This window comes from Fistularia commersonii, chromosome 23 (genome assembly GCF_037954325.1).
Source record: "Fistularia commersonii isolate RoL2024-O1a breed Wild chromosome 23, RoL_Fcom_v1.0, whole genome shotgun sequence".
Taxonomy (NCBI): Eukaryota; Metazoa; Chordata; class Actinopteri; order Syngnathiformes; family Fistulariidae; genus Fistularia; species Fistularia commersonii.
The window spans coordinates 9,965,270-9,980,897 of NC_141306.1; the positions used below are offsets into that span (position 1 = coordinate 9,965,270).

At 43.1% G+C, this 15,628-nt stretch overlaps 1 protein-coding gene across 4 annotated transcripts in view; it reads left to right on the forward strand.

Moving 5' to 3' along the window:
* The window catches only part of LOC147221018 (myosin-10-like), a 70,254-nt gene that overhangs the window by 9,609 nt on the left and 45,017 nt on the right, over nucleotides 1–15,628 (forward strand). For all 4 annotated transcript variants that reach the window (XM_086170281.1, XM_086170282.1, XM_086170283.1 and 1 more), the window contains exon 3: nucleotides 2,467–2,623. In XM_086170281.1, the coding sequence (XP_086026407.1) occupies nucleotides 2,467–2,623 (157 nt within the window). The remainder of the gene's footprint in view (nucleotides 1–2,466; nucleotides 2,624–15,628) is intronic.

The window sequence follows — 15,628 nt, forward strand, 5'->3', positions numbered from 1 at the left end:
TAAAAACAAACAAAAATGTGCAATATCTCATTTCTGTGCAAGATTCAGAAACTGTGCAATATTTCATCTCATAACAGCTACACTGGGCAATATTTCATCTCATCTCATAACAGCTACACTACAATGTTCCCTTCTATCATACTATTGTGCACTCCTTACCTCACTTGTTACTAAGACACTTATAGTTTTATCACTGCTTACTAAGACACTTTATAGTTTCACTGATACACTTTATAGTTTATAGTTTATTTTTATTTCTAATTCTGCCTTTCTTTTATTATTTATTACTGTTATATTTTCTGTAACTCTGGCACAGCAATTTCCTTCGGGATTAATAAAGTTGTTCTTATTCTTATATGACTTAACATGAAGCAGAGTGTGAAGTGGACTCCGCGCCTCCATGTCAGAGGTCTTGGGGGATTGAAACTGGCAAATTGTCCCAACTGTGTTGAAACTGGGTGACTGTCTCAAGTGAAATACCGCAAGTATCTTGGGTGGCGGGTCTCCCAGTCGACCAGTCCATTTATGTGCCCACTATCACCCATGGTTTACGGCTTATGACCGGGAAAAAAATAAAATCTTGAATTCAAGTGTCCACAGGGTGGCCGGGCTTAGCCTGACAGATAGGATGGGGAACGCACACTCATGCAGGCATAGAATGAAGCTGAGCCTCTACTCCATCCTGTTGAAAGGACTTACTTATAGCGTTTCAGGCATCTGATAAGGACGCGCATGGAATACCTCTCGTTTGAAGCATTCCTGGCACGTCCCATGACACGTTGGAGGGATTAGATATCCTGTCTTCACCTGTGAACGCCTTGAGAGCACGTCGCCGGAGATGTCGGGACATCAGGATTGATCTGATCAGTCTGGTGCCACCAGTAAGGGGTTGAGCGATGACGATGTTTTAAAGACTGTATCATCAACAGAAGCATAATTATGGTCATTAATATGATTATTAGTGGCAATAGTAGTAGGAGAAGGAGTAGTTGTTGTAGTAGCAAAAGTTAAAATGCATCTCTGATTCTTGGCTCACTTGTATCAGAGTTAAGCGGTCTGATACCATTTGATGCTAAGGGAAGTAAGCAGAGACGGCTGCACGGTGGAAAACTACTGAGAAAATAAAAGCCCTTTAAATAGGAATCAAGTCATTCATAACAAAAGCAGAAGGAGGAGATCACGGGTCTTTAGCAGAGATCCTAGTACCAAGACATGGCTGCAGAGAGAAAATTCAAAATATTCATCCTCCTGTGTCTGTAAAATGTGCAGGTGTCCCAGGCTGATAGCCAACAAAAAGCAAGCTGTATATTCTATGTCAAGGATGCTTACTTTTGGCTAGTAGATGTGACTTCTGTGCTCCATATGTCAATGTTTTGGGATAAAAATGACTTTACCTACATAATATGATAAATTAATCCCATTTTTAGCACTAAAATGTGATCTAAAGCTAAACTGGTACTTGTAGATAGCCTCAATGCTCAGTAAGTGCATACTTTGGGTACTTAATGATATACATGAGGCTTGGCATTTGTGGTTGTCCTCGGGATTAGTCTGAAGTGCCAGTGGTGAAAGTAATACAAGTGGTAAGCAGCACTCAGCTCCGCATCTGCGTCTTCTATAGGGGGGTGCAAACCCCCTATAGCATCTGGAGAATGAGAGAGACAGGCCACAAGGGCCTCTCACTCATTGCTGCCTTCTTGCACTGTCTGCTCGATTCAACCTGCAGCATAGCTTAGAAGTCTGTATGCAGCTTAGGGTCTCTGGGGAAAATACCCACGCTAATTACATCGCCAAATGGAAGCTGTAATGATAAAAATGTTTCGGCGTGACGCTTTGAACCATAATCATTTATTTTCCTCTTGTGTAAGACACTTTCACCGTCAGTAAGGATCGTCTTGGTCTTTTGCTGAGGCCTAAACCAGTGCCGTGCTTTTCAAGCTCAGCACAGATGCTGATGTTCCAAAAAAACAAGTCGGCCAAATGCCGTCCCCAGCACGCGTGGTTACTTTTGGAAGTTCGGTGTTGGTTTTGCAGTCACCCTTTTCCCATTTTGGTTCAGGTAAGCCGAAGAATTTTAGTCAGAAAAGTAACTTTCAGGGTATCGCTGACCACAAGTCGAAACACAACCTCTGATATAACATACTTTCACATCAACCAATAAACATCAGCCCTATTTGTTGATAAAGAGTGGTCAGTGTTTCATCCAGGCGTCTTCGGTTTCACTGGAATTTATCCATCTACTGTTGTCGCTATGATTACGTAACGCCATAAAAACGCTCATAATGTCTCTTGCTAAACTAGCTTGATACGGATCCAATGACCGATTGTATCATATTCTGTTTTTACACAATTGCTTATTTCCAACAGTTTCGGGGAAATCGGGGGTCGCTGATATGAAAGTATTGTGAAGTGAATCTTCGTGTGTCTCACTAAGAACTCTTCCCCGTTTTGTTTCTTTTACGACAGACGTACTCGGGCCTGTTCTGCGTGGTCATCAACCCCTACAAGAACCTCCCCATCTACTCGGAGAACATCATTGAGATGTACAGGGGGAAGAAGAGGCACGAGATGCCTCCGCATATATATGCCATCTCGGAATCGGCATACCGCTGCATGCTTCAAGGTACGGCACGCAGATGTTTTCCATTAAATGTCCAAAGTCGGTATTGATGGGATGGATTTCACAGGCTAAAATGCCTTATTTTGGTATGAAGTGTTCAATTCTAAAACATGCCATCCATGGGTGTTGTCGACACATTTTTTTTTTAAGGCAAGCTTAGCTTCAGGTTAGTTTCTCGGGACATTTTGACAGGCTAACATCTCGATGATGGTAAGAAGCAACAAAACTGAGGCAGTTTTCCTGCCAGAGTGTTTTTGTGTTTCCCCCCGGCCTGGAGTTTAGCTCACTTTGCAAGCAAAGTAGAGTTTGCCGGCATACTCCAGCGGATTAGCATTTGAAGAAAGTGTGTAAAGTGTGTGAAAGGTCTAAAGGTCAGAGCGGCCGTGACACCCCTTGTTACGTCCGATGCTGTCGCGGCGCCCGGCGTGGAGTCATCGCGAAAGCGTTTCCGAGGATAGACGAAGGGCAGAGAGCGCGATCGTCATCATTCTCGGCATTAGCTTGTTTGCAATTTACGGATAAACGACAGCTTGCAATTAGTCTGATTCCTTGTTGTGTCACCCCCCGATTAACGGTGAGGCGGCCAAAAATGTTTGGCATCTTGTTAAAGACCAACAAGTAGCAGCCCTGTTGGTCCGGGTGGTTAGATCAGTTCTTAGCCAATGAGGGATTTAGGAAAGGGACTGATCTCGAACACAGCGCTAGGAGCTTTGTTTGATTCGAGGGACACTGCTTCCACATTCTTTGGATCAAGCATTCAATCAACACAGACACGAGGTCACCGGTCAGTCATTCATTTATTCAGTCGTTCATCGAGGCGGCTTATATGGGGCCGCATCTGGGTAACCCTATGATCACTGATGAACCCTTGGATGTTTTTTGGGGATGTGGGAAGAAATTGGAGGAAACCCGTGAGGAGAATGTACAAGAACTCCAATGAAAGGTCGCTGTTGGAACCCGTGAACCTCATGCCGTGTGGCGGAAGTGCTGCCACCCGGCTGTTGATCATATGTACAAGTTGAACTGGTATATAAATCATGCTATATTCCACGTAATGAGGGTCAAAGGTTTTGACATCATTATGAGGAAGAAACCGATTATCTATTTAAATAAACGTGTAAAACATTAAGGGGGAATTATTCACATTTAACAAAGTGGAGGTGAAAAAAACAAGGGTAAAGTAGAAAGTTTACGGGACAGTATTTTCACCTCCATGGGAAAAAGTAGCACATTCATGCTAATTGTTAATAAGTATAGATGCTTAAAAAATGTTAGCCAAATGCTAAAAACCTTCAATAATCTGATGTTTCTGAAGTAATAATGATTCAATGCTGTGTTGAGCATTATCTTTCATCCTTGTTTAAAAAGCATCTGTCCCTTTGTGTCAACACTGTACAACGGTGGAACCACATAGTTAGAGTCTTCCTTTTGTTTCTCTTGAATAGGGCTCCAAATCTAGGGCATTGTTTCTTTATTTAGAACGCCAGCCAATATTTCCCTCTCCTTTTACTAGTCCCAATTGTCACGATGCGTCATTGTTTCTCATCGTCCGGTGGATCTGGACAGCTGTGGATATAAAGCCCTGGAGTTTTTACGCGTGTGTGACCGGTGTGCTGTAGTTTCCCTGTCGTCGGAGGCCTTTGGGCCCGTCTCAAATCGCAGGTCATCGCAGGCCGCATTGCAGGGGCGGCTTGATCTGCTGCAGTGTTTCGCCAGCCGTCAGCCACCGCAATTTATTTTATGACTATCAATGCTCTCTCTGTCCTTTTTTCACCGGTGGAGACGGACGGTCACCCACATTGAGCTGCTTCATGGCCAAGCACGTATGTTGAATAGAATTTTAGGGTTTCTAGCAATTGTTTTATCAATTGTGGTCCAGAACTACTTTACATGGGAAGTGTCATGAGACAACTGTGTTGTCAGTTGGTGCCAGATGGTAAATGGTTTCAACTTATAGCGCACTTTCACGGCACTTAGCACTGGATAGCATTCTCACACACCAGTGGCGACGGAGCTGCCTTGCAAGGTGCTAATCGGGCGATCTTGGGGTTCAGTGTCTCGCCCGAAGACACTTCTACATGCAGGCAGGTGGAGCCGGGAATCGAACCGCCAACTTTCCAGTGGAAGGGATGTCAGCCCTACCAACTAATACCACTCTACCCGTTTAGTGTATTGGCCTATATACTGTAAATAAAAGTCCATTACTTTTGGGGTTGTCCTCAAAACTTGCGCATGCGGTGCAAAGGTCCGACTCGCACATGCTCAAAATAGCCAATCAAGTCATTTTCCCTCAGACTGCATATTCCTTCCTGTACAATCTCATTCGTGCATTAACCCTCCGTCTCACCCTCTAAATATAGCTTAACTCGTAACTGCGAACACACAAAGGCTCTTTCACATGCACTCCTTCCATCGTATCGTCGCTATGCAAGATGTGGATGTGTCCCCTGACGTGGAGCACCTTCATCCGCAATCGTTCTGCTCCATGACCCCCTGTTTTCCCCTTTCGAGGGTGTAAATGTATTTCGGGCCACCGGTCCTCGCAGCGAGGCGGGGCACGGCGTCCAATGGAATGAGGTCATCGCTGTCCCGGCTTGGCACGCCACGCCGTGCTAAATTCTATGAGCTGAGTCATCGTCAAGTTGTCGCAGTTGTCGGAGTGGTCGGCGTCCCGCTGTGAGCTCCTGTGAACGGGGTGGATGTTGCCAAGGATACCTGGTTTGTTTGTGAAACGTCGCGCATTAGCATTTGACCGAAATAGCCGTCCTCCGAGACCTCAGGTGGAGTTGGCAACGGCTGAGTGACAGTAATGCAGCTGTCGGGAAAAAAGGGAGGGGGGATTCAGCAATTCAGTCAATTCCTGACTGAATTGTCTCCAGTCTGTGTAATATGGCGACGCTTCGTCAAAGTCCTTTATTTTACTGAAAAGCAAGGCGGGCACTTTGTCTTCCTTTTTGTACCTTTCTGTGTTTTCAGTCTCCATCTCTTTCAGTCAGAATGTTCTGGCTCGGAAGACACTAAAGGGGAAAATTCCCCACGTCCCTGACAGAATTCTGGTGGCCTTCCACCGAGCATGAAAGATATAACCGCGGCTCTCCGCTGGGAGCTCTCTGGCTCCGGGCGCCGTTTGCTTTGTTTTGCACACTTTTGATCCCGATCCCCAGGAGTACAATCACATGGAATCTCAACCTTCTCGGTGTGAAGGTACATCCAACGTTGCCATGGTCGGCGACCCTCCTCCCTTTCATAACATCGTACATCTGACTTTATTGTAACATGCAGAGACTGGCGTGCAAGTCCAGGTTTCAGGTTTTTTACACAGGTTGCCAATGTTCTCCCATGAATTTTCCCCCTGGAGCCGCACCGCTAGCGCCGCTAACATGACCGTGACAGAATTGGCTGAAAAACGTGGCGTTCTTCACTGCTGTGGTTGTTAAAAAAAAATAAGAAAAAAATGAAAGGTTGGCGTTCCTGAACGGCGCGAGACGTTGAGCGTGAGACGGAACAGGTGCAAAGAAAGCATCCGAGCTTTCGCCACACATCTGTGACCGACAGATCCGAAAGGAAGGAGTCCGAGCTGGCGGTTTATGTCGAACCCAACTGAATTGTACGTAGTCACACAGGCATAACAGAGCAATTATGTTCACATTTGGCTTTCATTCCTGCAGTGTGTGCAGGCAGCCTGGTGTGTTTTGAACGCGCCGGCGACCCGACGGCAGTCTTAGTGTGAGTCGATCACTGCCGCGCGTCAAATCTAAACCAGTCAGGGCCGATGGTTTTCTGCTGTGAAACGCGCTAGGTACAGCGAGGTTAAAGTCACGCCCGCCGTTGCAAGATACAGCACAATGCACAAATGTGTATATTTTCCAGTAATAATCGCCAGTCCTGCCTTCATGAGCCAGATGCATTCCTGGAGATGCGATTTGTTTTATCCAGACCGGCTTATCAGGTGAGGAAGTAACAAAACAATCACAGAAGTGGAAAATGTCTTTGAGTACAGGGGCACAGGAGAGGGGTGTGCTGTGAGAGCAAGGGTTGGGGGGGTTGGGGGTGCTGGAATGTTGAAGGCCTTCATATTGAAGGAGATAGAGAGGAAACGGCTGAGCTGGGATAAAAGGGGTGCAGGAGGCCCCCCCGAAAGACACTTATCTGCCCGATCGGTGGCGGGGATTTAAGCATACAGTAAAGAAAGAGGAAAAAGAACAGGGACAGCCAAAAAAATGGGGAGTCACACAAAAGCAAGCGGGGGCAGAAGGGACACAGTTATGGGGTAAACAGAGCAGAGGGTATGAGGGAAATTCAGAGGAGGCAGCCAACATTGTGCCTCACAATGGGGTCTTTGTGCGGTTTGAAGGGGGCTGGGACCTGGACTCTGCGTGTCTGTTAGTGCAGTTGGATAGTCCTGGAACTGGTGAGCACTTCCCTGGGAAATGAGGCCTCTTGTTAGGGCAGCTGAGGGCTGGATAGAAGGGTGCGCAGGGCACACCCAAGGCGTGAGCGACAAGACAGGTGTGGCGGGTCAGTGGAAGAATGCGGGTCTGGTTGTGTGGGGAAGCGTGTTTTCACAGAATCCATCACACCAACACACTATTTACTACTTGAGCGTATAGCTTACATACAATTACCATCCAACTACTGGTGACATCTCTAGGACAATACAAGTACAGAACATCCAAAATGCACTTACAAGCTATGTCATTACGCAATGTTATTATAACGTCTGCAATGCTACAACTACCATGCATTGAAAATAGCGCACAGAAAAAGTGCGCCGTGACACGGGAGAATGAATGCCTTCAAGCTAAAATCCCCAACAACCCAACAACCACATGGGTTCCATCAAGAGATGCCCATGTCATATCCATGATAGTCCATGACCCAGAGATGCATCCGATGGAGACAGAATTAAGGCATGAATAGAAATAGCATAAGATAAGGCAATACTTTATTGATCCCCATACGGAGAATTCGTTTGTCACAGCAGTATCAACAACAGTATCAATCAATATGAATATATATATAAAGAGAAGAGACAAGTGACAGCAATAGCAGCAAGGATAAAACTAGATAACGGAACAAGGATAAAGATAGGTAAAAGAGTGACAACAAAACAAGGATAAAACAAGGTGATCAAAATTACGACAACAATTATAATTAACTTTAAGCGTTTTAGAACAATAGCATAACATTCATACTTTCCGGGATTCCCATAGGGGACGTTACGAAAGTATCTTTGGCATTTGCAGTTGAACATTAACCAATACTGGACTTGAAGTCCTGTATTATCCTCACATAAGGTTAATAGGAGACCCAAAATTGCCCTGATGTGTGAATAAGAGAGTGAATGGTTGCATGTCTCTTTATGTGGCCCTTTGATTGATTGTCCAGAGGGCCCAATGAGAGCTTGGATAGGCTCCAGCATCGCCGCAACCCCGAACACACGATAAACAGTAGATAATGTATGAATGAATGGACCCGAAGTCACATCCGGCGAGTCCGATCTGACAAGCTGCCAAGGAGGGTTACTGCAACCCATTAGTGCAATTACAGGGCCGCATATAGAAATACATAACCGCTCGCATTCTCAGCCACACCTACGGCCAATTGAGTGTTTTTGGACTGCTGGGGGAAGCCAGAGAACCAGGAGGCAAGAAAACTGCAGACGAAGTGGCCCCATTTGGTTACTGCAATCATTTATTATTCCGCGGGAAAAATGCGGCCCGCGGAATAATATTTTGTGGCCCCCTGCCTGGAATCAAATCTTTGTGTTTTTTCTCACATGCATCTGGGGGTTTTATACAGTGGGTTTCAAAAAAAAAAAAGAAGGGAAAGGAAAAAATGAGAAAGTAACTTTTTAATCTATTTTTTGCTACATAAATTTGAAAATAGAAGGATTTTTTGATAACAAGAAAAAGTCCATTCCCACTGTGAAAACAATCTTTTCTGTTCTTATATTTCTATAAAAACCACAAAAATGATAGTGAAAAAAACAGGCAAAACTGAAAAAATTAGATAACAGTTACAAAGTAACTTTGTAATTTGTTTTTTGTAATCTTTCTTTTTGTAATCTGTTTAAATTTGAAAACAAAATGATTTTGTGATTGAAATAACATCTAGCTGACAATGTTAAAATGATCTTTTCTTTTCTTATTTCTAGAAAAAACACAAAAACGATAGCAAAAACAAAACAAAAGAAAAAAACGGGCAAAATCAAAAAGATTGATTTTATAACCAGACCAGCCACCATTAGCCACCTCCTCTTATACATGCTACCAATCCATTTTCTAATAAAGTCTAGTGGCAAATTTTCCCACAGTGACAAGATTTCCTCTTTTAACTCAACAGTATTTTTCGGGTGTAATTTCATCAATTCTTTTTTAATATTCATTTTTGATATTAATTTGTCATGTATTTTTTAGAGGAACAGTTCACGACATATAAAGATCTTTACCCGTTTGCCTCCTTTACACTAAAACAAAGGAAATCTTTGGACTTAGTGTCACTTCTAGGTAATGATATTACTGGTCCGGCCCCCTTGACATCAAATTCGGCCGTATGTGGCCCCTGGACCAAAATGAGTTTGACACCCCTGTCCTAGAACCTCCTTGATTGTGAGGTGAGAGCGCTAACCACTACGCCACCAGGATCACGATGAAATAGAGAAGATATACTCATGGTTCTGAATAAAGGTTTTTCTAATATCCATCTCGATATGTCACAAGCTTGTCAATACAGCGCTGCTTTGAGCGAGAGTGTAAAATTAGCCTCATGCCGCTTTGGCCAATGATAGCTGAGGGAGTAGCGGGAGATATGGCAGACTGTATCTGGCAATGTAATCAATTGCAGATGGCGGCCGTCAGGGTGGCTAGGTTGGTCAACAGTCGGTCCTTTGTGATGGCTAGGCCTGCTGTAATCCGACAGGACAGAGCTGTTTTCACGTTGGCGCACGTCTGTTTATGTCGGCACTTCTAATATCGCGGCGCTAAGCCATACCGCTGCACACAGATCCAGACACACAAGGGGTGGCGGGGAGCGGTCGGGGGGGTTCAATCACAAAAGGGTGGCTGTGTCACGGTTCAAGACTGTGCATGAACGAGCGATTCATCTCGGTGAATTAGTGTTGAAACATTCGAAACACGACAATTAAATACAATCCCAAGTCAGGAAATCTGGCGGTGAGGGAATTACAAGATTTAGCGTTTGCTCGGCATCATTAGCATTTGTAAACTCACGTTCGTTCCTCACGCTCAGCTCTGTGCTGCATTCATTCAGTCATTCATTAGACATACTGTTGGGTTAGATGCTAATATAAACATGCGCAGTGAAGGTTGTACTCAAGTATCAGTGGTTAATACGATATAGATCAGGGTTGTCAAACTCATTTCACATCGCGGGCAACGGCCAAGGTCAGGGGTCGGCAACCCACGGCGCCGGAGCCTTATGCGTCTCTTTCATCCTTACACCGCGGCACCGGGTGGCTCAGGAAAATAAATTATATATGTTTTAGTTTTAAATTTGAAGATTTTTGTGACCTGAAATATTAAAATAAAATTATTTTTATTATTTTTTGATGCTCAAAATATACGTTACTCTCTCGCGGAAGCCGGTATGCCCGCCAAGACGCCGTTTGTCGAGACTTTCAACCCCAGGTAGGCAAAATATGAAAAAAGCAATATATACCGTGGTAACTTTATTTTAGACATCAAAAAGTAACTGCGGGTCCCAGTGTTTTCTTTTCCGTGGAAACCAAATGGCTCTTTGGGTGTTGAAGGTTGCTGACCCCTGGCCTAGGTAGATGTCAATTGGGCCGGACCATTGAAATGATAGCATACTCAGCTATAAATAACCAAAATGTCATGTCTGTCCTTTGTTTTGGTGCAAAGAAGTACAAGATCATTAGGAAAATCATGAAATTTAATGAACTTTTACAAAACATTTCATGAAAAACCCCATATTTCCTTAGACAAACGTGCAATTTACTTTTATCATACACATGCATGCATTGCAACTGATCCCGCTGATCGTACAAAGGCACAAAACTCTAACAAGTAATTGGTATTGAAAAATATAGTAATGCACTTTAAGATTAAATGAGACTTATAAAGAAAGGGATTTGAAACCATGAGAGTGCTATTAAATGTGGAAGGAAGAAAGTATTAACCTGTCCTGTAAATGTGTAAACTAAACTGAAAATTTATGGAGCTGTATAAACAGTAGAATTCCACCATACTCTTTTGTAGTGAAGCCGCTGACTAACATTGACTTGCACATTTTCGCTAGCAATTAGCTTCACTGACTTCTCAGGTATGGGTGAAATTGGACCGCTGTTTCCTCAGACCCGCCAGCGATTCGTTGATGTTATATCTTCTCAGTTTTCCTTGCAAGTTGTCATATTTATCGCTGTGATGAGTCTTGTAGTGCCGCGGAACATTATATTACTTAAATACCGAAAATAAATAGAACATAATCCATTTTTCTTTGAAAATTCTACACTCTTTATCTTCTTTTCTCTGTTTTGATAACGACATTTTGGCTAATGAGGGTGTAGTGGGGAGGAGAACAGGGTAGAAACAACATCGCAACAAGCAGCAGATGGTACATTGATACCGTCTGCTGTTTGGTTTGTCTCAGTGATGCGGCTTGTCTTCCACTCTGACCAAAACATAATTCTTGAATTACATTTATTTAAAAAAAAATAAATCCATGTCTTTTATGCATTTTTTCACTTTCAAATTATCCTGCGGGCCTGATCGAATCTCTGCCTGATATAATTCTGATTCATGGTTAGCATTGGGCTACTTAAGGACAGTGGATGGATAATTATGTGCTCAGAAATGCGTACCAAAAAAAAACTGATTTTTCATTCATTCATTCATTCATTCATTCTTTCTTTCTTTCTTTCTTTCTTTCTTTCTTTCAAAACATAATTCTTGAATTACATTTATTTAAAAAAAAATAAATCCATGTCTTTTATGCATTTTTTCACTTTCAAATTATCCTGCGGGCCTGATCGAATCTCTGCCTGATATAATTCTGATTCATGGTTAGCATTGGGCTACTTAAGGATAGTGGATGGATAATTATGTGCTCAGAAATGGGTACCAAAAAAAAACTGATTTTCATTCATTCATTCATTCTTTCTTTCTTTCTTTCTATCTTTCTTTCTTTCTTTCTTTCTTTCTTTCATTCATTCATTATCTATAACATTTGTCCTGCAGTCTGGGTTGGTTTTATTGGGCGGGAGGTGAGGTCGACCTCGGACCGATCGCCAGTCCAACGCTGGACCACATGGGGAGACGCATAATTATTCATCCTCTCATCGACACGTCATACTAAGACACAAATGTTTACTCTCTCATTCATGTCTGGGCAATTTAGGGTCTTCAATGGACCCACTGTGTTTTTTTGGAACCGGGGGAAACCCAGGCAAACATGGGGAGAACATGCAAACTCCACAAAGAAAGGCTCCTTGTTGACACAATCGTTACAACGATTTAAAAAAAGACAACTTTCAGGCTTGGAAAAGACAATGTGGGAAAGATGTGTTGTAGTAAACAGAATCCCTATGTACGTGTGTGCGTATGTGTTTAATTTAACTTCTATTTGGTACAAAGCGATGAAAAATCACATACCAAGACAGGACTTGGACTTATTGCTGGAATGATCCTAGATGTTCCTTATATTATCTTTTGTCTGGAGCACATGGAATTCATTAAAAAAAAAAAAAAAAAAAAAAAAACAATGATAATAATGTCATTAATATCAATTTTCACTGCATCTGAGGTAATGTTAGCCAAGGGTGACTCTGGAGACAGTTAGCAGTAACATTCCTACAGCTGGAATATGTGAATGCTACTCCGTGTTGCTGCTTTGGGCGAATTGGATCCCCCCCCCCCCACACACACACACACACACACTCACACACACTCTTGCATTCTACATTGCTGTCCTTCACGCTCTCTGTCTTCCTATCCCAACCAGTCGAGACAGAAGGCCGCCTGTAAAATGCAGCGTTTCCTCACTGGCGTCGCCAATTGCTTTATCGTCTGGGAATGTTGGATTTCTGTCACTCACCCCAAAGAGGGATGTCTAGATCTACTCTGCATCGAAAGTCTCATGAGAGAACTTTGTTGGGATTTGGCGCCACATAAATAAAATCTGCACTGACTTGAAATACCCTGGTTTATGCCCTAGTGACTACAATACTTCTATTGTGCAATGGCTGGAATGTAACACTACATCCCGGAGGAAATCTCCTTTTATTTCGAAATGGAGTAAGGCGGGAAGAGGGATGCTTCCTATGGGTTAAGCGTTCATTCCAGTTTCATGCCTTCGTAAGTATCCCATTAACTTCCTGGAAATGCATCCTTGTGGTTCATGTGGTTCTTTTGCCGCCTTTAACGAAGCCATTCGTACCGTAGCGGTCCCAATTATAATATTTAATATTTAAGTGTTGCCAACCCGACCCTGACTTTTTACAGTAGGTGCACGTTCTTCAAACTACAGTGTTAATTATTGGAAAGAAGCATCTTTCCAGTCTTCCCGCGAACAATCACGGAAAATTCTATGATCACCTCGGGTGATTTGACCAATCAGGTGACGTGGACTGAAGGCAGTCGGGTATTTTCTGCTTTTAATCTTCACACCAATATTTCCAGATAGAGTGAGTACGTTCTCATTTGGACAAGAATTTATCCGATAAGCTAGGGTTTAAGATCTTTATCAGTCCTTAAAGCTTGTCATCTGTAACTGAACTCTTAAGAGCACTTTGCTAAATACCCTAAAGTGATGGGACATTATGGCTAGTAATATTATTGACATTATGCAGAGTAATTGGGGGATCCCTCCAATGGAAGGTTGACGGTTCAATTCCCACGTCCTGCTGTCACCGTGCAAAAGTGTCCATGGGCAAGACACCCGACTCCCGATAGCGCCTTGCACAGCAGTCGTGTTTGTGAACGGGTGGACGTAATCCAGCGGATACAAGCAGAGAACGTTTGCCATTTAATAAAATTCAGTGTCTAGTGCAAAAATATACTTGCATGAATGGAAACATACAAATTGGCCATATATGTATAGCAGACACGGGTCCAGATCAATTGTAGTTCTGCATCTTTTTTCATAAAAAGCGGTAATTCAATAACACCGAGCATTCTAAACACATGGCTTGAATTTTACATTTTTCTGAAGAAACATATTTGGGCTCAAGGAATACATAGAACGTAAGTTCACCACATCTGACCTAAAAGAAAATGAAAAATCACCTCAGACTGCTCTGCCGTCTACTCAGTGTGGACACGAGGGAAGAACAAAAGGTAAAATACCTTTCCTGAACATCTCCATGAAGGTTTTAACACACTCGATGACACGTGTTGGTCCGGCGCCCGGCTTTTTTTCTGAGGGAAAAACACAATCCAAGAAAGAGGTCGATAGATGACAGGGACTTCGCGCATGTGGTCACAATTGGACAGATTTGAAAGGAGGTGGTCAGTGGGAATGTTCTACCTCATCCAAACCTTCTGTAAGAAATGGAAAGATGCATTTATTTGAAATGTTGGAAAAGAAGAGATCTTGATGAGGATATGTTTATATTAGAATTGGATGGAGGCCCAAAAAAGGATCTTCTTCCTTCAGGGGTCACCACAGCCAATCATCTGCCTCATCTCTCACACCAATAAACTTCACTTCCTCTTTTCCTCTAGTCCTCTTGCCTGGCAGTTCCCACCTCAACATCCTTCTACCCAGATCTTCACTCTCCCTCCTCTGCCCATGTCCAAACCATCTCAGTCTGACTTTATCTCCAGAACATCTAACATGAACCTGGACATCGTCATCTCTGCCACCTCCAGCTCTGCCTCTTGCTTGTCCTCAGTGTAAACTCTAAACCGGACCACATGGCTGCTCTCGCTCCCGTCTTTTACTTTTCTCTTCATTCAGGCCGATACTCTTTAATCCCACGTGACACTTTTCTCCAGCCGTTCCAACCTGCTTGCACATGTTTCTTCACCTTTTCTCCACCATCTCCATTGCTCTGGACCCTTAGTACCAGTGACGTGCGGTGAGGTTAATGGCTGGTGAGACACTGACGTCATCACAGTCGGATTTACAAACATATGAACCTACGGAGTAACTTATTGGCAGCAGTTTTGTTTAAAATATCATATCAGCATTCTTTACATACACAATCCGTAGCATAGAAAAAAACGCATGTAAAAAAAACATTATTATCTCACCTTTACTTATAAATGAAGTCCATGCGCCGCTCCTTGTGAAGCATCGATAACTTGCTTGTAGAAGTCTTCCGTTTCTTCCCTCAGTTTTAAAAGTCTCTCTGTCTCAATGGAAATCGCTGCCAGTGAAGAGTGTCATCCTTGATCAGTCCTGTTCCGATTGTATGTTTTGAGTCTTTTCGGTGCCGAGAATGAGCGCTCCACCGATGCCTGTTCTGCATGCTGACCACTCTTAAACCTCACCTAAGAAGGAACTCTGTGCAACGATTTACTGAAATGACGTACGGATACTGAAAAATTCAAATATGGGTGAGCAGCTCCATGTCATCGAAGGTTGTGTACGAATATCAGAGGTTGATATATGGATATAGATGCTAATACATGGCTAGCATTAGGCTAATCAAGGGCAATAGATGGCTAATAAGTGCTATAAAATGGGTCATGAATTATTTTATTTTATTATTTTATTATCAGCTGTGATTGTCCAAGAGTCAGGGTTTACCGTGGACTTGTCAAGTGTCGATCCAAGGGCCTCATACAGAAACATACAGCCATTCACTCTGGCATTCACAAGCCATACAATCACACATTGTACCAACAACCGTTTGTTAATATGGCCTGAATAATCCCTTCTTAGCATGTCCCTTTCTCCATTTAAAGTTGCTCAGATCACCTGAGATGTTTGTGCACAGTCTGTGAACTGGGTTTACAGGAAGTCCAAATGTTTAAGGAGGTTTACCACAGTAGCTAAACCTCCTCTCCACGAGAAATCTCCGCT